At 40.6% G+C, this 22,393-nt stretch overlaps 1 protein-coding gene across 1 annotated transcript in view; it reads left to right on the forward strand.

The window, feature by feature from the left end:
- Positions 1-1,652: 1,652 nt before the first annotated feature.
- The window catches only part of Uhrf2 (ubiquitin like with PHD and ring finger domains 2), a 61,480-nt gene continuing 40,739 nt past the window's right edge, over positions 1,653-22,393 (forward strand). Inside the window, exons 1-2 of the mRNA XM_021200625.2 lie at positions 1,653-2,152; positions 10,741-10,974. Of these exons, the coding sequence (XP_021056284.1) occupies positions 2,000-2,152; positions 10,741-10,974 (387 nt within the window). The 5' untranslated portion in view covers positions 1,653-1,999. The remainder of the gene's footprint in view (positions 2,153-10,740; positions 10,975-22,393) is intronic.

Below are 22,393 nucleotides of genomic sequence, written 5' to 3' on the forward strand. Positions count from 1 at the left end.
ATTCCATTGTCTTCCCTTTTCACATTCACAAATTCTACAACTTTCAGGAGCTGGATTTCTTAGAGCTCTCAACAATTTATTCTTCTCACTATCTCTAATCTTTCCAAAATGGACAACAGTTGGCTCTTGGCTAAATTTCAGCCTCTCTCACCTTCCCACAGCATGCTTTTTCCCTAAGGCCTCCTTCCACACTCTGTTCTATTGTCATTCTAAATACTTAAGCACATCAATGCACATTTCAAAAAGCCCAGGTTTCCCCGGGAGACCTACAAAAGTCTTTGAATGCTAATGTTCACACATTGCCCTTCATTATTTAGTCAACCTCTCTCAGGTGTGTAGTGTCTTCTGATGTGTGAAAATGCACTCCCATTCTTTGCTTAAGCACCCTATCTTCTTTGAATATTCCCAGTTTATCTAAATTCTCCTAATATCAAAAGCTCCAAAATACCTTCTTGTGTGCTACTAAGGGGGTGGCAGAAAGCTAACATTCACTTGGTGTTTATGGGCACTATTTTACCTGGAGGAAATTGAAGCAGTTTGTTCAAGATCACAGTTAAACAGAAAGACTGCAATTCTTGCCATCCCAACCTGTGAGCCCAAGACCCAAGGCTTCAGACTGCAGCACACGGTTGGTAGTCCATCACGAATAACAGCCCAGGACCCTAGCATATCCTTGTAACAACAAATAATTGATCCCTTCATGGGTCAGATTAGATGTTCTCAGATGTATCTGTTGCTTCATCAACTAAATGTTTTAGTTAATTAGGAAGCTGGCGAGGTGACTTAGAGGCTCTAGGTTTATATATATATCGAGCTGACTATATATCTATATCTATATCTATCTATCTATCTATCTATCTATCTATCTATCTATCTATCTATCTAAATATCTCGAGCTGACAGACACGTAGTATGTAAGCACATTTCACTCTTCCTGTATTTCCTATTAGGCCATCTTGACTAATTAATTTGGTTGTTACAAAGTTGTGCCTCTTATCCTCACGGGAATGATTAGTACAGGACTGCATATCCACATTACGGCTATCGGTGAATGTAAGATATGCGTTTGCTTTGCTTTCTCTCTTAAGTCTTCCATTTTTGGATGGGTTCCCCGAGTGTGTGGGATCGTATCCCGCCCTGGGATCTCCCGATTTTTGGATCGGAGGTGTACAGTTCTGCAAAGCCAGGATCCCTGCGGCCAAAGGCGCCCTTAGCGCAGAAGGCCCACTCGGTCAGGTCCAGTTCCCGTTCGCGCTCCCCCGTCAGGGAGCGTGGGTGCGAGGCCTGTGCCCTGGGGCTTCCCGGAAGCGGGCTTCCACGGCGGGAGGGCCGCGCGGGAAGCACGTCCATCAAGCCGACGCGGCCCGAGGAGAGGCCGCGTGGCGGACGCACATCCCGGTGTGGAAGTCTCGGGACCGTAGGCTGCGCCCCCATTTCTCGCTCACGCCAGCGCGCAGCACGGCTAGCTATTGTCCGTGGGATTTTGAGACCATGGAGACTGCGGGGTGACCAACGACAACGAGGGCACAGGACGAGCTGGCCCCCGCGGAGCCTGCCCAGCCCCGCCCTCCCCCGAGTAACGGCTCTGGAGGCCCCGCCCCCTCCTCGATTAGCGCCCGGGGCTGTGCGTGGGGCGGAGCCCCGCGTGGATCTCGCGAGATCCGGGTTGGCGCCGTGACCTCCATGTGGGAGCTGCATCGCTATAAGTAAACAGTGCGCGCCGCCGAGCCATGGCTCCTTCCTATTTGTGAGGCGCGGGCTGCGCTAGCACCTCGGGCGGGTTCCGGTTTCCTTCTTCCACCGAGGAGGGGCGGGCGGGCGGTCGCGCGGTCTAAGAGCGTCAGCCCTCGCCCGCACCCGCACCCGCGTTCGCCGAGCCGCCGCCGCAGCGAACCGGATCCTCCGGGGGAAGGCGGCGGGGACCGGGCGGGGCGCGGCGCGGCGGCCCGAGCGCAGGGGCAGACAAAGGGGGTCGGTCCCCTGTCCCCGTGCCGCCGCGATGTGGATCCAGGTCCGCACCATCGACGGCTCCCAGACGCGCACCATCGAGGACGTCTCTCGCAAAGCCACCATCGAGGAGCTGCGCGAGCGGGTCTGGGCGCTCTTCGATGTAAGGCCCGAGTGCCAGCGCCTGTTCTACCGGGGCAAGCAGGTGAGGCGCCCCGCGGGGAGCCCGGGCGCGAGCAGCCGGCGCCCCGGGACGAGGCTGGGTGTCCGGGGCTGCGTCCCGCTGTGCTCGGGATGGGCCGCTGGCGGGGCGCGGGATGCGGAGCCCGGAACCCCGGCCTGCGGCTGTGGGGCCCCCCACCTACAAGCGCGCCTAGCGGGTCGGAAGGCCGTGTTGCGGGGCGCGGTGTGTAACGGGGCAGAGACCACGGGCATAGCCTCCCAGGGTCCTGGGGGATCCTCTTCCCGTCTTTGCGGGGGGGATCGGAGCCTGAAAAGGCAACAGGCTCCGGCAGCCATGCCGGGGCGCGGGAGGGACGAGCTGGCTTTATTCGCAGCGCTGTCTCGACTCCTCTAAGGACTCGCCTCTCTTCCGTGCCCCGGGGCTCCTAGATCCGACGTGGAAAGTGAAGCATCTTAACCCTGCTCCCTCACTAGAAAGATTTGAACGCCGAAGATCGGGACGGTGGCAGAATGCGTGCCCCTCCTTCCTCGTCGTCAGTCTCCCATTGGGAATTTGTTCTGTAAAAGATTAGAGACCTCTAATTTAAGGGACGGTGATTGTAACCTGAAGTCGGGTTTAAGTCTGTTGAATATAGGGACAGATTATTTCCCCATAGACTTTACCTCTCATCTTTGTGTGGTCCCTAAGTTCGGGCTTTCAACTCAAACCTTTCAGCATAATCAGCAGTAATTCAAAAAAGCCAGAAAGTAGTGTTGGTCCACAAGGGTGCTCGTGGGCATCTCCGTTAATTGTAAGTGTGGCTCTGCCTGATCTGGCTAAGACTTTTCCTCTCCAGTACGACTCACCCAGACCCATATTGTTTTTCTTGCCTTTGTCTTTAGTCCACTAAAAAGTTGGCATCCTGCAGTCAGTTGACCACAGTTTGGCTCCAGTCCTGAGTTTTGAATTAAATGCAGTTCTCTCTGATTCGATGGAAGTAGCCTATAAACCACGAAGGGTTTGGAAGGAATATTTTTGTTCCCTTCACAGATTTACAACTTCTCAGACTGGTCAAAAATTTCTAAGTAACAGATTATACAATGGGCAAGAAAAAGCCAGGGTTTTGGAAAAGTGTTTGGAAGGCCTCTGACAGAAAACCTATAGCACTTTCTCTCCTGTTGTATCCACTTTTATATTGATTCTTTAGTGTTTGACCAGTAAAGAGTTCACTGGTCTGGAAAGTTGGTTTTTAAACAGTCATACCTATTAAATACTTCGTAGAATTGTGTTGGTGTGCCTCAAGTGGCTGATATCTTTTCCTTTTGGCTATCAGTGAAAGCTATGCAAATAGTAATAATATTGTACATTGACTCCTAGAATAGTTGGGCGACTCCAATACAAGAAATAGAAATGAAAGATGACTTATAAAATAGACTTACGCTAATAATCAGAAAATGGTTCCTGGTTGAGGGTCGAGCACCCTAGTGGCCGACCCCTCCCCGCATTGTTAGTGATTCACTACTTCTCTTTCCACAGCCCAATAATGAACCATTAAGGATAAAAAAGAGAATTCCAGTGCCAGCCTTAGACTTGAACACCAGAAAAGGAAAACCATTTACTTTTTCATGAATGATAATTATCCAGGGCAGTAGTTCCTATCTCCTCCTGTCTTTGGTGTTCTCCAGATGATGGAGAGAGCAAAGTATGTCTTTAGCAGGCAGATAATTAAGTTGGTACCACAGGGCTAGCCGTTTCCTGTAAAGTGAGTTTATGTTTAATAGAAATGAGGTGTTCTTTTTCATATGCTTTATTGTTATAATGTTATAAGTAAAACAGTGGGGTTTGAAAAGCAGTTCAAGGAAGTCTATTTGTTTCCTTTCAGTGTGTGTGGTTGCTTTGCACACATGATGTCTTTGTACCATACGCATGCCTGGTTGCTGCAAAGGCTGGAAGAGAACTTTAGGGCAACAGATCTGGAACTGAAGTTGGAGACAGCAGTGGGTGCTGGGAATCAACCTTGTCCTCTGGAAAAGCAACATTCGCTCTCAACCACTGAGCCATCTCTTCAGCTTACATACCACACACTGGGCTTTGATCTTTAACTCTTAGACTGTAGAGCTCCTGAGACTATGAAAGAATTCCAGTTTCCCTGCCTTCTCTTGTCATCAATATTGGGATAGACTTAAGTAGAATGTAGATGTGGGATATGAACTATATCAGAAGAAAAACTAAACATTTGGCACTCTGAATTCTTTGTTTTTAAGTGGAGTAAAAAAATGAAAGTATTTGTCTATTTAAAAAAAATGTGTCTATGTTATTTATTTCTTTTTTTTTTTTAAAGATTTATTTATTTATTATATGTAAATACACTGTAGCTGTCTTCAGACACTCCAGAAGAGGGCGTCGGATCTTGTTTCAGATGGTTATGAGCCACCATGTGGTTGCTGGGATTTGAACTCGGGACCTTTGGAAGAGCACTCGGGTGCTCTTATCCACTGAGCCATCTCACCAGCCCTATTTATTTCTATTATATGACTGATAAATGACAGCTCAGTGCCTCTGCTGTACCCTGAGTTCTGTCAGTGATTTCCCCTGGCTTTTTTTGGTCTCTGACTCTTCATTTGTTTCCCCTTTGGTTTTCTTTGCATCATTGGTGCAGCCCTCTCTACTTCCTGGAATTTCTTCCTTAATGAAGTAAATATTCACTAGTATATTCTGATAATGTCCCAACCATTTCTCTTTCTTTAGAATTGAAAATCTTGTACCTTAAATTTCTAATATGGTCGCTCTCACCTATTTACTTCTATGAGACATTGATGATCTATAGTTACATATGTCTTTCTAGTTCTCTAAACTTAAGATTTGTTAAAGACAAAAGCAAATTTGCATGTTTACAAGATGGATTTTTTGCTTATTTTTATATAAAGACTAAGTCTGGGTTGAATATTTGGTACTTCAGGACATAGAACAAGATTCAACATTTTTTAGAGTTGGTCAATACTTTTGATTTTTATAGTCCATAATGAGAATACTGCTTTGCATAAATATGTAGTACAAAGTGGCAAGTATGTTTAAGACTTTCAAAGTTTGGAGCGACAAAGTTTGGAGCTGGGATGAAGGGATGGACTATCCAGAGAGGACCCCATTCGGAGTCCATCCCATCATCAGCCACCAAACCTAGATACTAATGCTCATGCTCATGCCGGCAAGATACTGCTGAAGGGTCCCTGAAGGGTCACAAGCGGCCTCTTGTGAGGCTACGCCAGTGCCTGGTAAACACCGAAATGGATGATCACAGCCAGCTACTGGATGGAACACAGGGTCCCCAATGCAGGATCTAGAGAAAGTACCCAAGTACCTGAAGGGGGCTGCAACCCTGTAGGTGGAACAACAACAGGAACTAACTAGTACCCCCTGGGTTTGTGTTTCTAGCTGCATTTGTAGCAGAAGATGACCTAATCGGCCAACAGTGGGAATAGAGGCTCCTTGGTCTCCCAAACTCCATATGACCTAGCACAAGGCAAGGCCGGGGCCAAGTAGTGGGAGTGGGTGGGTAGGGGAACAGAGGTGGGGGGAGGGGTATGGGAATCTTTCGGGATAGCATTTGAAATGTAAATAAAGAAAATAATAATAAAAAAAAAAAAAAAAGACTTTCAGAAAATGTTGGAAATTCTGTCTTAATCATAAATTCATTCAATACTTTAAAATGAAACTCAGGTCAGTAATTCAGATAGGAGTCTTTAAAATCAAACATTTAAAATAACAGCATAAAGATACACTAATTTGATACTTATTTGCTGAAGAATGATGGCAGGAAAGTGCTGAAAGTCACTTTTCTACAGTTCAGCCATTATGTTTCTAGGGAAGCAGAAAACCTCGCAGGTACAGTAAACATGCAACTCATGACCTGCCTTTGGATCTGAGTGAGAGTGTTCTAGGTAGCATGTTTATTGGCAGTTGTCTGTCATGATGGCGTGCAAAGTGCATACATATATTGTGGTGTTGGTACCGAGGCTGCAGTGGAGTCACTGCTGTGCAGCATGGACTTCTGACAGAGACAACTCGAGTGCATTACGTTTTTAATTTTGAATTAATTTTTGGAAATTGCACATTCAAAAACTTGTCTGGTTTTTGTTCAGGGTCCCATCATCAGTTCTGGGGCCCCATGTGGATTCACAGCAGTTTAAGAAGCTGGGTTTGAGATGAGCTCATCCCTTGCTCTCTGCTCCAGAGCATAATTTGAGTAGCAGATACCTGTGGAGCTGTACGTGGATTAAGTATGGAGGAACTTCAGTGGTCTGCTGAGTTTATTCTATTATTCTCAGTGACTTCACAGAATGTGAGGCCTTGCTGAATAAAACTGGCTTTTTGCAGTGAATAATAGTGACTGTTTTAAAAGGACTGGAAGGTTTTCTATGAACTAGGAAGTGAGTATATCATGGGAGGGGTGTCATAGTCAGTATGAAGGAAGATGACTTTAAGTCTCATGCCAAGCTCTGCTGAGGGTTCTACTCTAGCTGGGGATGTTACTTTTCCTGTCCCACTAAGTTAGGACACGTCGCTGAAAGCAAACTCACCGTCAAGGCGTTCTTTCTGTTTGTAGTACTCCTAGGCCTCTCTGACTCTTGTGCCTCAAGCATCAATTAAAACAAGTAATGGGGCCTTCAATTCATAATTATTTATACCCCCACCCACCAGCCTTTTCATCTAGGTCTCACTCTGTAGCTTAAAGTGACACTAAGCTTGGGATTCTCCTGCCTCGTCATGCCAAGTAAAAGGCTTACCTGGACTTGCCATAGTGCTTCATTTTACTTTAATGTCTTGTCTGTCTTTTGGGGAATGGATTACTAGCATAGTTGGATATTTTATGCTATTTCAGTTTTGATTTTCTACTTTAAACTCTTAAAATTTTAAAGAAATTGTCATACTGTTCATTACTTTAGGATCTTTTAGAATTTGGGTGCTTATTTTGGCTTGTCAAAGTGAAGGAATAAATAAATGCACATTTTATTCTCCGGGTGCTTCCCTTCCTCCAGGGAAGGGTTTGGGCAGGAAGAGCACCGTCTTCATGCTGTTTTCATTCTTTTTACATTTGTGTGTTTATGTGCTGTCTGTAACATGTTTGGAGGTCAGAGAACTACTTTCAGAAGTCAGTTTACCATGTGGGTCTTAGGGATGAGACTCAGGTCCTCGGGCTTGGCAGCTACACCTTTGCTCTCTAATCTCTCTCTCAAAGCCCTGCACCCTTTATTTGAAACAAGTTTTTAAAATTTAAATATATTTTGAAAATATTCTTCCCTTCCTCCAAGTCCTTCCAGATCCTGTCCCCCTCCTTACCCACCCAACTTCAAGTTCTTTCTCAAAGACCTAATATAACAACAAACCCTCCCCAGTCAAGAAAACAAAATAAAACCACACCCAAAAAGAAAAAAACAAAGCAAGAAAAAAAATTAAAAAAAAAGAAAGAGAGGAAAGCAAAGCACATGAAAACCCTGCTGAGTCCATTATATGTTGTTTAGCCACTTCTGAATACGAGGCCTGTCCTGGAGTGGCTGATATACCCAGTGTTACTCTCTCTGAGAAAACTGATTTTCCCCCTCACAGCAGTTATAATTGACAGTTCAGTTGTTAACCTTTAATGGCTGGGTTTTCATTCATTCATTGATTTTTAAAAAATAAAATAAAATATAAATAAGATAAAGCAAAAACTATCACATCAAAGTCAGACAAGACAGCCCAACAGAAGGGAGAGAGTCCAAGGGAGGTAGCAGGCATTAGAGACCCACCCATCCCTGCATCAGGAATCCTGTAACAGCACTAAACTGGAAGCCCCTAAAATACCTGCAGAGCCTGCAGCAAGCCCTGGGTTGTGGATGTTGCTTCAGACTGTGTTCATGTGAGCTTTGATCGTGTTGATTTAGAGGGCTTGCTTTTCTTGGTGTCCCCTCCCCCACTGGCTCTAAAACACTCTGCCTTCTCTTCCACAGGGTTCCCGAGTGCGGAGGGGAGGGATTTGGTGGGGACGTCCTGTGTAGGGCTGGGCTTCTTATTCTGAGTAATGTCTGTCTATGGGACTGTATTTGTTTCATATGCTCCAGGAGGAAACTTCTCTTGTGATAGTTAAACAAGGTACTGACTAATCTGTGATTACTGAAGAATATCATTAGTATTTCTGCTAGACTGCAGTTTCCCCCTTTATTTTAGACCAGTATTATTTGTTTGGTTTTACCCTAGGTCTCTGGGCTATCTAGTTTTAGGTTCTTGGTCACCCAAGCAGTGTTGGTTTTTGGTTCTATTTAAGGAGTGGCCTTAAGTCAAATTAGATGTTGCTTAGCTATTCCCAGGCATCACCACTGCCGTAGCATAGCTTGCAGGCAGTCTTTCATTGTTAAAGGGTTTGTGGCTGGGCTGCTGTTTATGTTTTTAATACATTAGCATTCCTATTTACATGAAGGTTTGTTTGTTTACGGCCTTGGGGTACTGACTGTGGTGTGTCTGCTGAGGATTGAACCCAGGACTGCCTGCCTGCAAGCTACTCTGAGCCCCTCAGGTTAAATATGTTAACTAAGCAGTGAGATGTAACTGAGGGCCTGGCCTCTTTGTTCCCCGAAATAACAACTCCGAGACTTAGACTATTGCATGAGTAAATGCCTAAGCCAAAAGCTTTGGCTTATTCTCTGACTAGCTCATACCTTAGTCACCCCTTTATTCTAGTCTAGGTCTCACCATGTGGCTGATACCTCTCCAGTTTTTCATGCTACTGTCTCTGGGTTTTGGGGCAAATCTCTCATAGGCTTTTTATTGACAGGTGATGCTTCCACACAATACGTCAAGATTTGCTCTACAGTGAGACAGTATTTAATTTAATTCCTTAATTTCTTTACTGGGAAGCTTGTAAAATTCTCAATCCCTTGTTCTATTTAACAAACATGAATACTTATAATCTGTGGAATTGCACTAGTTATGGTCTTGGATCCACCTAATAGACCTCACATTGGTGAATTCATAATTAAAGGGCAGCTGTTTTTCTTTGCCCTTTCTCTGTGGTTGAGTTCTTAGATATGTTCCTATATCAAACAGTTGTGAATGGTGATGGCTGTTAGATAAAAGATTGGTGACTGCAATGCTTAAGCTAATATTTCTGAAGAAATGGTAGTTTTGATCTTTAAGGAGTTGAATTTTCTTGTTATTGCTATCAGTGAAATAGTCAACTGATAATGTACTTTATGAAGAAACAAAACAGAAGATGGGTTTCCTAGGACTGCTGTAACAGAGTAACAAAATATCTTAAAACCACATAAATTTATCTCAGTTGTAAAGGTTAGAATTCAAGGTGTCATCAGTAGGAACATGCTTTCTTATAGCTAGCTTTAGGGGAACTGTCTCAAGGCTTCTGTTTATGGGGAATAGTGTTTATTAGCTTGAAGTTGTTTTGGCTCCATTTACATGACTTTGTCTTCCATGTGTTTCTTTCCATTGTTCTCCTGTCCTTTCTGACTCTGTTCATGTTTGTTTTTATCATAACACCAATCAGACTGGATTAGAGGTTCACCTAGTTATCTCATTTTAAATTTGTTACTTGTTTAAAGACCCTGTGTCCAAGCTGGATCATATGCTGGAGCATTAGAGGTTAGGACTCGAGCATGTGAGTGTGTAGAAGACCCAAGTTAATCCATAACAATAAGTCTTGGGTTACATCTAAAGACACTATTTCTAGATAAAAATGAGGTCCTGAGGTAGGTACCCCATTCCCTTGGTGTTAGAAATAGGGTCTCTACTACTGAGCTACACTCTCAGCCTGAGGTACTGTGGAGTAGGACTTGCAGTATACCTGATTACATCTTTTGGGAGGTGGTAGTAATGGTGGTGGTGGGCACGGATTAATTAGTCCAAACCTTGTGGAGATGTGGATGGATGGCGAGACAGTTGATGTGTTATCCCGGATAACTTCAGGACAAAGCTTGCTAATATTTGCAGATGAATAGAATTGGAGAACCTTAGAGAAATGGAATATATTTCAAAATCTCACCTCACTTAGAATTATTAATAGTGCTTCAGAAAGATAAAGTGCTTGATGACCATTATTACATATGGGTTGTAAAAAAGTTAATAAAAACTCCTTGCTTTCAAAATTTATCTCCTTACTCTTGTGAATTTAGTTACTGTTGACTAAAAATTTGTTGAAAGAGCCTTGGTGTCATATACTTGTAATCTAGCACTTGGAAGGCTGAGACAGGATTGTAGGTTTGTGGCTACCCTAGGCTATATAGAGAGGCTCTTGAAAGACTAGGAAACAGCAACAAAAAATAATGAGAGGTCAGATATAGTTTAGAGGGGGTTAATTTTGGGGGTGGATGGGGTAGCTACAGCATGAGATTGCAGCAGCTATGATAACAGCTTTTATTTTAGTAGCAAGTAGTGTTGCCTTAGTTTGGAGTGGTTCTTCAGAATTTATAGGGGTCCAGAGAAGATGCTGATATTAAAAGCCATAAAATATTTAGAACTATTTCAAGATCATTAAGTTGTAATGTCACTTTTGATAGTTTATCTAGGATATTTGGACAAACTAAACATGTCAGACTATAAGTTTTGAAATAAGTACTTCAATATAGTTTCTATTCCTTTTGTAGTTGGAAAATGGATATACATTATTTGACTACGACGTTGGACTGAATGATATAATTCAGCTGCTAGTTCGTCCAGACTCCAGTCTTCCTAGCACATCTAAGCAGAATGATGTTCAGGTTAAACCCTCTTCTAATAATCCGCCTAAAGTAAAGAAAACAGCAAGAGGGGGATCGTCCAGTCAACCGTCTACATCAGCTCGCACTTGTCTTATTGACCCTGGCTTTGGACTATATAAGGTATGTTGTCTTCAGAGTTATTACTTGTGAGAATACAAATGTCTGTTTTCTTTGGGATGCTGTGAATTAGCAAGCATTGATTTCCATTAAGTAAAGATTGCAGCTGTTCATATTCTGTCAGGAGTAGTCTTTGAAAATTTACCATGGGGCTGGGGATAGCTTAGCTGGTGAGTACTTTTCTTACAGATATGAGACCCTTGGTTTGATTCTCAGTGATACCAGAAAAAAAAAAAAAAAAAAAAGCAAAAAAAAAAAAAAAAAAAAAAAAAAAAGTGGTTAAAAAACTGTAAATTGTGTATGCTCAGTTTAAAGAAGAATAAAACAAACATACTTGTGTAATTCCACCCAGGTGAGGATGTGGAATGATGCTAGCTAGCACTTTTTAAGGGTATCACTTGCCTCCCCCACCCCCAAGGAAATTACTTAGAGTGACTTTGTAATGCAAGTTTTTTCTTACTTCTTATATATGTATGTCTAAACAGTATGTTGTTTTATGTATAGCTAGATCTCTTCATAATAAAGTTATGGTGTTCTTCAACATTGATGTTTCTGATGTATATAGTTGTATCTTATTTCTTCACGTTATTACATTCTACTTTATTGACATGCTATTATATATCTAGTATGTATTTATTAGACGCTTGGGTAGTGTTCCACCTTCAGCTTTTAACAGTGCTGGTTAACCAGTATATACCCTGGTACATATATTCTAGAATTTAAAAAAAATTTATTTTTTAAAAAAAGGTACTGATTGCCCATTAAAAGTATGCTGTGAAGGTTTACTGTGGTGTCATAGGTCTGTGTGTCCCTCCCTGGGCCCACACTGTTCTAAGCAAGTAGCTCTACAGGATTTTTTGACACTTTGTTTTTGTTTTCTGCTTTATGACTTTCTATATACTTGCTATAAAAATTGTTAGAATTATCTTGTATAATACTACAAATGACTGCTGGTATTTTAACGAGGATTATCTGTAGAGAGCAGTTTATAGAATTAATGTGTTTATGACTTTTAAATTCATGGACAAAGTTCTATCCATTGGTTTATGTCTTTGACATTGTTTAATGAATATTTGACTTATGTCCGATAACTATGTTTTTTATGCTATTTAAATGGTCATTATTTACTGGTACATAAAAATTCAATTGGCTTATTTGTTCAAAATTCTTATATCCAGAGTCTTTCCAGTTCTGTTAGGATGGAAGGATAGTTCGGTTTTATCCTCTCTAGTCCTTACGTTTTCTTGTGGGTAGATGGGCACCTAGACCTAGCATTTTCAAAATAAGAAATTGGTTGGTGAAACAAACTAAGAAAATGCAAGCAGAAATAATTTAGATCTATGGAGAAAATGTAAACATTCATAAGAATAGAAATAATCAAGAAATTAGTAAAGAGCCGGGTAGTGGTGGCGCACGCCTGTGATCCCAGCACTTGGGAGGCAGAGGCAGGTGGATTTCTGAGTTCTAGGCCAACCTGGTCTACAGAGTGAGTGCCAGGACAGCCAGGACTGCACAGAGAAACCCTGTCTGGAAAAACCAAAAATTAATTAATTAATTAATTAATTTTTTAAAAAGAAAGAAAAGAAATTAGTAAAGAGCTTTACTACCAAGAAGTATGAGGCTTTCACATCAGGTTACTGGTAAATTGTTTCAAACATTTAAGGAATAGATAATTATGATGATATATGAATTGACCCACAGCATAAGGAAAGAAGGAAGCTCTTTCTGGCTTCTTAAATGAAGTGAAACACTATTACTAAACATGACTAGAAGCAATTTGGTATTCTAATACTATTTGAAACACAAGTTTTATTTAACAAGTAGAATTATGTCTTAAGTGATATCTTGACAACATAGGGATTGTCAGAAAATAGAGATAGTTAATAGAAACTGTAGTATAAATTCAATATTGTAATAAAGAAAATTTATCCAATATAAAATATCTTCTGCATCTAAATACAAATTTGAGTCCACTCATGATTTTGAGTAAATAAAATAGATGAATATCTTAAGCCATACTTGGCATCATTTTCAGTGATGGGGGAAAGGTAGAAACAGCCAGTCAGAAAGCCAGTACTGGGTTGGCATGGTAGTATATACCTGTAGTCCCAGCACATGGGAGGAGGATGCAGGAAGTCTAAGGTCTTTCTGGGCTACATGAGACAGGCTCATGGGGGTAGTGAGAAAACACAGAAAGGAAAGCTAACCAATGCTGCTGTTACTTGACATCCCCCTGGAAGTTTTAGATAACATAATGAAACAGGCAAACAAAATCAACATGAGACCAACGTTAATGTTTATTGGTAAAGCTGGAGGAAATAAATGTTTTAAAACATGAGCTACCAATAAGTTAGTCATTTCCAAGGCTAATATTGTAATACTAGTAGATTTCTTTTCTACACTTTATTAGTAAGGGAAAACAGTGCCGTGGATTATCTTCTCTCTCCTTTTCTGTCTTCCCTTCTTCCATGTGTTCTCTTTAACAAATATTTCTCTTCCAGCATACAGTATAAATTTGCTATTCTAGGTGCTGCAGTTACAATGACAAACAACTGAGTTGTTTAGTTTATGGGGATTTCAAAAGAACTACCTCAGTTTTATTCAAAGCTTGCCATTTTGTCTGCACTACCCTTTCATTTCATCTCTTGTAGACATCTATCTTAGTTTGTTTTCTTTGCTAATAATAGAGCAGTGCAGAACAGGTAATGTATAGAGAGGCTTATTTTGGCTTATAGCTGTGGTCAAAGGTCAATGAACTGCATCTAGTTACGCCTTTCTTGCTAGTAGTCCCCATGCAACACAAAAAGAGACAGTTTATATGTATAGGTGTTTCTTGCTCTTAATAAATTAAGCATCCACAATTATTTATGAGAAATGAGTCTTGCTGTGTTGCCCAAACTGTCCTGGAACACCTGGGCTCAATAATCCTTTTGTTTTAGCTGAAGTAGCTTAGACTATAGATAGACACACTGGTCTTGATTGAGTTTCTACATTCTTCATATTTCCCCTTAAAGAGGATTGAACTCTTCCTCAATCCTCAGTTGGAGGGGCAAATCATACTCAAACCACAGTAGTATGATACTCTTGAGTTTTTTCATGTTGTTACTTTTAAAGTGGACTTATTTTAGAACAGGTATTAGTTATATTTTATTGCTTTGGCCCAATGTCTAACAAACAATTTAAAAGAGGAAGGGTTTATTTTAACCTATAGTTTCAGGCAGTGCAGTCCATGTTTGTTTGGCTCCATGTACCTTGACAGTGTCACTGCTGTGGCAAAGGAGTTTTCTTCACTCGTGTTAAGACAGGGGCCTGAGTAAGGTGGGAAATGTGGACCTGATTATATATTATATTATTTATTTATGTATCTATTTTATTTATATATATACCCCAAGTGACTTCCTGATTTACAATTTGCTCAAATCCCTTAAGTTTTACAGTTTAAAGTTTATAGTAAAATTACAAAGAGTGTACAGGCAGTTCCAATGTACCATACTCATAGTCTCTCCAATTAATGTCTTTCAGTATGGCACGTTCGTTACAATAGATGAACTACATTTCTTTAGGTTTTACTTATCTTTTTTTCCCATTCCAGAACACGAACACACACACACACACACACACACACACACCTCCTGTATTTATGTATTTACTTATTAATTTGAGACTGTTTATCTCTGTAGCCTTTGCTGACCTGACCTTGCCATGTAGAGCAGGCTGGCCAGGAACTCATTCACCTGTCTCTGCTTCTCAAAGGCTGTGGATAGAAGCTGTGCACCACCATGTCCTGCTAGAATCCCTCTTTCTTTCTTTCTTTCTTTCTTTCTTTCTTTCTTTCTTTCTTTCTTTCTTTCTTTCTTTCTTTCTTTCTACTTTGAAAGCTGTAAGGCCTGGTCAAACATTTTTTATAGTTTGTCTCTTTCAGGTTTTAATCTCTTATTTTTCTCATTGATGGACTAAATTTGTTTTTGAGGCAGACTACAGAGATGAAAAATGATGGCTTTTATATCTCATTTAGGGCTGGCACTATAAACATGCTCTTTAAATATAACTTGCATTTTGCATCAGTAGTTTAATTTTGCTGATACTGTGGGCGAACCTTAATCACCTGGCCAAGGTACTGTTCCTCAAGTTTTTCCATTGTTAATTTTTCTTTCCCTTCTTTTTCCATCCTGGGCTCTTTGAGAAGTCACTATATATAGCCTGTGTTGAAGGTAGAAGTTGTGTATTTCATTCCATTTGAGGACAGAATATATATATAAAGAACCCTAATCATGGGAGATTTGTCTTTTCTCACCTGTTTATATATTCACTTATTTATAGCAATATGCACTGATACTTAAGATTGTTCTAGATTTGATCAATGAATGCTTGGAAGTTTTTTTTTTTTTTTTAAACAAAACAAAACAAAAAAACCGTGGCCCTTATGTTTCCTTACTATGCTGTTGTTGTGATGGTTCTTTCTGTTTCTGGTATTTTAAGATGTTTCAAAGTCACTTGCGTATTTCCTGCTCCAGTATTGAAATGAGTCATTCTCCATGGGACATTGATTTCTCTTTTCTCTTTCTCTTTCCTCCTCCTAAGAATGTGTATGTGATTTTGTGGTTATGCCTGTATATATGCGCATCTGTATTAAGGCCAGAAGCAGTATGGTTTTCATTTACTTTCAACCTTACTCAAGACAGAATCTCTTACTTAGCCGAGAGTCCAGTGATTGAGTAGCCTTGCTTGCTGCAAGCATACAAGATCTGCCTGTTGCCCTACCTCAAGCACTGTAGTTACAAATGCCTGACACTGTGCCTGCCTGCTTCTTATGGGCACTGGGGATCTGATTATATGGCTGACACTTTGCTAACTGAACCTTATCTCCAACCCCAGACTGGTTTATTTGATTAAAGAATGATACTAGAAACAATAGTCTGTGTTGTAGGTCGGTCTCTCTCTCTCTCTCTCTCTCTCTCTCTCTCTCTCTCTCTCTCTCTGTGCATGCGTGAGTGCATGTTTGTTATTGTGTTTCTGTGTGTCTCTGTGTATGTATGGGCCAAAGGTTGAGGTAGGATATTCTGTGCAGTCACAATTTGTCTTCTCTTTAACTCACTGAATTTGGAGTTTACTGATCCAGCCAGTCTGGGATTCATTTGTCTCTATACTATCTCCCTGTCACTTCTCTACCAGTGTTGGGGTTACATGAATGCACCACTTGCCTGGGTTTTTACATAGGTTTTAGGAATCTGAACTTAGGTCCTCATGCTCAGGTATTTTGCTAAGTAAGCCAGTTTATCAAAGACCCTGAACCGAGCAAGGAACATTTTTAAAAGAATATTTTGCATATGTATATAGTCATATCTAGGAATTTATGTATATACATATCTTGAATATATATGTCACTAGTGATGTCTGTATTAAACTTTCATTATCTTACCTTTTAAACACATTTTTATGTATTTCTATTTTGTGCTTGTGTGCCATGTGCATGCAGTGTCCCACAAAGGCCAGAGGAGGGCATCAGAAACACTGGCACTGCAGTTACAAACTGTTAAGCCAGCATATGTGTGTTAGGAACCAAAGCATGATCCTCTGCAAGAACAGGAGTGCTCTTAACTGTAGAACCATATCCTCTGCTCCTTTCTTACCTGCTTTTTGAGAGGTGGGTGATAGAGACACTGTAGGCTTTTTTGTTCATTTGTATTTCTGTTTGTGTCTAACAGGTTGTAGTTGAGTCTGGACTTGCGTTGCAGATCCTTCTGCCTCTCCCTCCCAAATGCTGGTGTTACAGATGTGCATTGTTACATTTGGTCAAAAGCTGCTACTGATGAAGGCAGTGATGGAATAACTTATTTCCATAGAAGACTAGCAAACTTCTATTTCTCTTTTCCAGACTATCCCAGAAGAACTTCACAGAAAACTAGTTTTCTTGGCAGGGTTCTCTTCTTTTCCATGTTATGGCTGTCAACTAGTTTAGAGATCGCGTCTTCACTGTTTAGTCTAGATCGGCCTTGAACCTGTCATCCTCTTGTTTTTAGCACACCCAAGTTCTAGAGGCTGGTTGTACTACCTTGCCTGGCTTTGTTTATTTCATGTTAATATACACTATAGATGCTAACTTTCTTAAATCTGTTACTACATGGTTTGGCCATTTGGTACAAAAAAGACTTCACTGTCAAATCTGGTTTCCAATTTTAGTTAAATTGTTAGTTGTATAAACTTAGGGAATTGACTCTATTTTTTCCAATTAGGAACTTTGTAGACCTGACATTTAACTCTAAAGAATCTACTGTGTTATTCACACTGTAATTTTTAAACGTGTATTTAATTAACTTTATTTGCTGAAGAGGCTAACATGGGTTGTTTCCAATTTCAGTTTAAAATCAAGTTACTGTTAATGAGCTTTTGAAATTTTATCTAATGCTTTAGAAGTGCTTATTTCTGGATATTTTATTCCTTGAATAATTGTGTATTTAGTGCACAGTCACTTAGATATTGGTATTAGGGACAGAGAAGTAAACATCATATTCTTTTCTACCTCCTTAGAACTTCTAAGTATTAATTTGGAAGGTACACTTGAAATATTTGTAAGTGCTGCTAGTTGGGGTTAGAGGGATGGCTTAGCGGGTAAGAAGAGTACTTGCTGGGTTTGCAGAGGACCAGTTTGGTTCCTGGCTTCCACATAGTGGCTGGCTGGCTCCAATTCCAGGAGCTTGATGCCCTCTTTCGGCCTTAGTGAGAATTGTATGTACATGGTGCACACAAAAACAGGCAAACCACTCATACCCAGGGAAATAAACTTGGAAAACAAGCTATTGTCTTTATTTCTGAATTTCCCCTTTCTTGTAATGAAATCTTGATTAATTAGCATGTAAAATTTTGTTTTAAAAAGCTGGGAAGCATTTGGGTGTGGTAGTCTACACTTTTAATCCCAGAGGCAAAGAGAGGGGCAGAGAGGTAGCAGCAGGGCAGGTGGATCTCTGTTAAGTTCAAAGTCAGCCTAGTCTACATAACGAGTTTCTTGATAGCAAGGGTTAGATAATGAGACTCTGTCTTCAAAAATAAATAAACAATTTAGACTCTTCCCTTTATTTTGAGTTTTGGAGAAATCTGTGTCATTTTGTTTTGTAAAGATTTTTTTTTTTTTAAAGGAGACGAGGGTGACAGTATTGGGAGTGTAACTTAAGACTTTGTGGGGTTTTAGGACTTAATATACTGCTTTGTGGCTCAGAAACGCCCTTTTTGACTAAAATACTGTTTGGACAGCAATAGAGCAGGTGAATTTTTAAACTAATTTTAAAACTGGCATAAAGTTGAGTGATATGTGATCAGCTGTTCAGCTTTCTGCATGTCACTTTGAAGAACTAGTTATTACCAATCCTGTTTGAAGAGTCTGGAGAAGTTTGAGCAGTAACCAGGTTTATCCATTCCCACTGTTCATTGTGAGTGTATTGAATCACTGAAACTAGGTCATGAAGTACATTTATTTTCTGAAACTGAACTAAATCAGTGTCTTAGTTGGGTTATTGCTGTGAACAGACACCATGACCAAGGCAGCTCTTATAAAAACAACATTCAGTTGGGACTGGCTCACAGGTTCAGAGGTTCAGTTCATCCATTATCATCCAGGCAGGAGCATGGCAGCATCTAGGCAGGTATGGTGTAGCAGGACCTGACTACATCTTCGTCCAAAGGCAAACAGGAAAAGACTAACTTCCAGGCAGCTAGGAAGAGGGTCTTAAAGCTCACATCCACAGTGACACACCTGCTCTAAGGCAACACCTCCAAATAGTGCCACTCTCTGGGCCAAACATATTCAAACCACTACATTCGATTAATTCATTTTAGATTGTGAATAAGATAACTTTCTGTGATTCAAGTATGTTTTTATCTTTTAAATAGTTGTCATTCAGTCCAAATGATTTGTTTAAAATGCTAAGTATTTAAATTTAGCTGAATATATAGCAGTTAATTTATTTTCATGTCATTTTATATTCACTGGGGAATGGAGGAAAAAGAAATGATCACTAACCTATGTAATTAATGTGTGATATTTTAGTATTTTCTCTCCTTTGTAATACACTATAGCTTAATAATTCCCCCAGGAATTCTCTATGTTCTTCCTGATTTTGCACGCACGCACGCACGCACATAAGTATTTGTATGTTTGTGTTTAAAGTGAGATAGCTTGTGTCCTTGGGAAGAACAGTACTTTCAATTGCTGAGTCTTTTCTCTAACCACTAACTCCATATTCTTTACTTGAAACTATTACTTAAACAATTTTTTCATTTATTTATTTGTTGACTTTACATACTGATCGCAGCCTCCCCCACAAGTCCCCCCACAGCCCCTCCCACATTTACCCCTCCCCTTTTCCTCTGAGAAGGAAGAGCCCCTGACCCCCCCCAATGTTACCCCACTCTGGCATATGAAGTCACTGCAGGACTAGGAACATCCTCTCCCAGTGAGGCCAGACAGAGTAGTCCAGTTAGAGAACAGGATCTACAGGCAGGGAACAGAGTCCCTGCTCCAGTTGTTGGAGGACTTGCATGGAAGACTACACTGCACATCTGCTACATGTTCAGGGGACCTAAGTCCAGCCTATGGTTGCTCTTTGGTTGGTGATTCAGTCTCTGGGAGTCCCCAGGGGTCCAGATTAATTGACTTTGTTGGTCTTCTTGTGGAGTCCCTATCCCCTTCAGGTCCTTCAGAACTTCTCTCAGCTCTTTCAAAACACTTCCCAAGCTGTGTCTAATGTTCTGCATCTGTTTCTATTGGCTGTTGGGTGGAGCCTCCCAGAAGACAGTTGTGCTATGCTCCTATCTGCGAGTATAACAGAATATCATTAATAGTGACAGGGATTGGTTCTTGACCATTGGATGGGTCTCAAGTTGGGCCAGTCATTGATTGGCCATCTTTATACAATTTTTTTTTTTTTTTTTTTTTTTTTTTGGTTTTTCGAGACAGGGTTTCTCTGTATAGCCCTGGCTGTCCTGGAACTCACTCTATAGACCAGGCTGGCCTCGAACTCAAAAATCCACCTGCCTCTGCCTCCCAAGTGCTGGGATTAAAGGAGTGTGCCACCATGCCCGGCCATTTTTTAACAACTTACTGACATCTAATCTGTTTGTGTAATCCTAATTTAGCTGTTTTTGAGTTTTATGTAAATAGAAGCATATTGCATTTTTAAAATTTATATTTACAATGAAATATAAAATGAGTCATGTTTAGAGTTCGAGAAAACCATATTCTGAGTTTCACTCATCATTTTAGCTACATGTGCTTTTTGTGTTATACAGGGTGGCAGGTATGCGTGTACGTGTATATTCATGTAGCTGTGTGAAGGTGCCATGGCATATGTGCAGAGGCCAGAGGACAACTTCGGGTGTTAGTCTTTCCTTTCTGTCTTGTTTGAGACAGTCTTTTTATTGTTTGTTGTCTACCCAGGCTGGCTGGCTAACAAGATTCTAGGAATTCTCCTGTTTCTCCTGTTACCTTAGGAGCACTGGCATTACAGATCTGTGCTACTGTGACCAGCTTTTATGTGGGTTCTTGATAATTAAGCTCAGGTCCTCAAGCTGGCTCACCAAGTCCTTTACTGTATGTCTTTTGAAGACAGATATGTTTCATGTCTTTACTTTTTTGGAAAAATGGAAATGATTTTGTATTATAATTATTAAAGGAAGTGATTATATAATCAGAACCTGCTAATATTTACTAAGCAAACAATGGAAAATAAGATTGCTGTGTTAAATGAATCAGCATTAGATATGCTGATGCTTAGTAAAAAGAGACAGTTTTCAGTTTGCCACATAACATGCTTACTGAATTGGATTTATTCAGTTATATTGGTAGGTATGTTTTGAAACTGTAAAAATATGAGGCTGGGACAAGATACTTGTTTAAGGTTATACATTTAAAAAGTTAGAATACTGAATTATCCACAGAGCTGTGTTTTCCACAGGGCAAAGGTCATGTTTAGAAACATGTTTGATGATATGATCTACTTGAGGCAAAGGCAAGAGGAATGCAAGTTCAAGGCCAGTCTGAATTTTCCATCACAGGTTTCAGGCAGCCTGGACAATTTAGTGAGTTGTGTCCCCCCCCCCCCTTACCCCTCAAAGACGAAGAAAAGAAAGCAGAGAGTAAGGACTGGTAGTTCCAGTCTGTAATGTGTGTATGTGTGTATGTATATGTACATATATATGTGTATATGTATGCTTTTGTGCTTGCTTATTTTCTACTTTTTGAGACAAAAACTCAATGTGTAACCAAGGTGCCTTGCACATTTTGTACCTCAGTATTGAGAGTATTTGTTTTATATTCATACACCACAATCATGCCAAGTTTACATGTGGCCTTTGTACATTTTCTTTCAAAAGACAGTTTATTTGTGATCCTTATCCTTTTATTAACATACGAACTCAACACCGGCTTTGGTTAGATGAACAAAAACAGTAAGGTTTTTGTTTGTTTTAATTAAGCCTTTTAAGTCTTTGTCTTGCAAGGTGCAAATGAACATGTATGCCTTTTTGAAACCTCATGAGATTACAAGTGTGCACTACTATAATTGTGCATATAGTTATTTTGTTTTTAAGGTCAGATTTAATCACAGGTTCATGTGACTTATCTACTTCATCACAGAATCTAACCCCAAACCATGCTGCTTATTTTTATATACAAATTTACATGTTTTTTTAAATATATGAAGTATATATATATTCTTTGATATTTTGACACCCATAAAGAAACCTTGCTTTCTGGGAGAGATGAGATTGCCTTTCTTAAGTAGTGAATTCCTTACTTTGTTTTGTGAATTCCTAGAAATAATACTCTGTCAGAGAGTATGTCTTTAATATACAGCAGGTCAGTTCTGAGTCCATACCCTATCTCTTATCTCTGTCTCACACACTAAAACAATATTCTTCTGATCATGGCAAGGATGTCATGTCGGACAACCAGAGACTTTCCCAGTAGCCTGAAGCCCATTGTGACACATTCACACTAGCTAATCTTAGATTGTCTGCCCTGGCCTAGCCTGCTTTGCCTTCCTAGGGAAGACAGAGTAAAGGCTCTTGGGCCTATGGTTTCCCCTCATTTCTTCTGCCTCTTTTAGTTTGTGTGTTTGTTTTGTTTTTCTCTGTGTAACCCTGGCTATTTTGGACTTTACTGTGTAGACCAAGCTGACCTCAAGCTCAGAGATCCACATGCCTCTCCCTCTTGGGTGCTGGAATTATCCTGTTTTTATATTAATTTTATGGTATAGTAGTTTTTGTTCTGGGCTGCCATCATAACCCAGGCTCTACAAAAGAGTTTCATTTCTCACATGCAGTTCAACCTATTTAAATGTTTCCTTAGCATGTTTGTGTAGCCGGACTCTCCCTTTCCCTCTCCTCCCTCTCCCTCTCCCTCTCCCTCTCCCTCTCCCTCTCCCTCTCC

Source organism: Mus pahari, chromosome 1 (genome assembly GCF_900095145.1).
Source record: "Mus pahari chromosome 1, PAHARI_EIJ_v1.1, whole genome shotgun sequence".
NCBI lineage: Eukaryota > Metazoa > Chordata > Mammalia > Rodentia > Muridae > Mus > Mus pahari.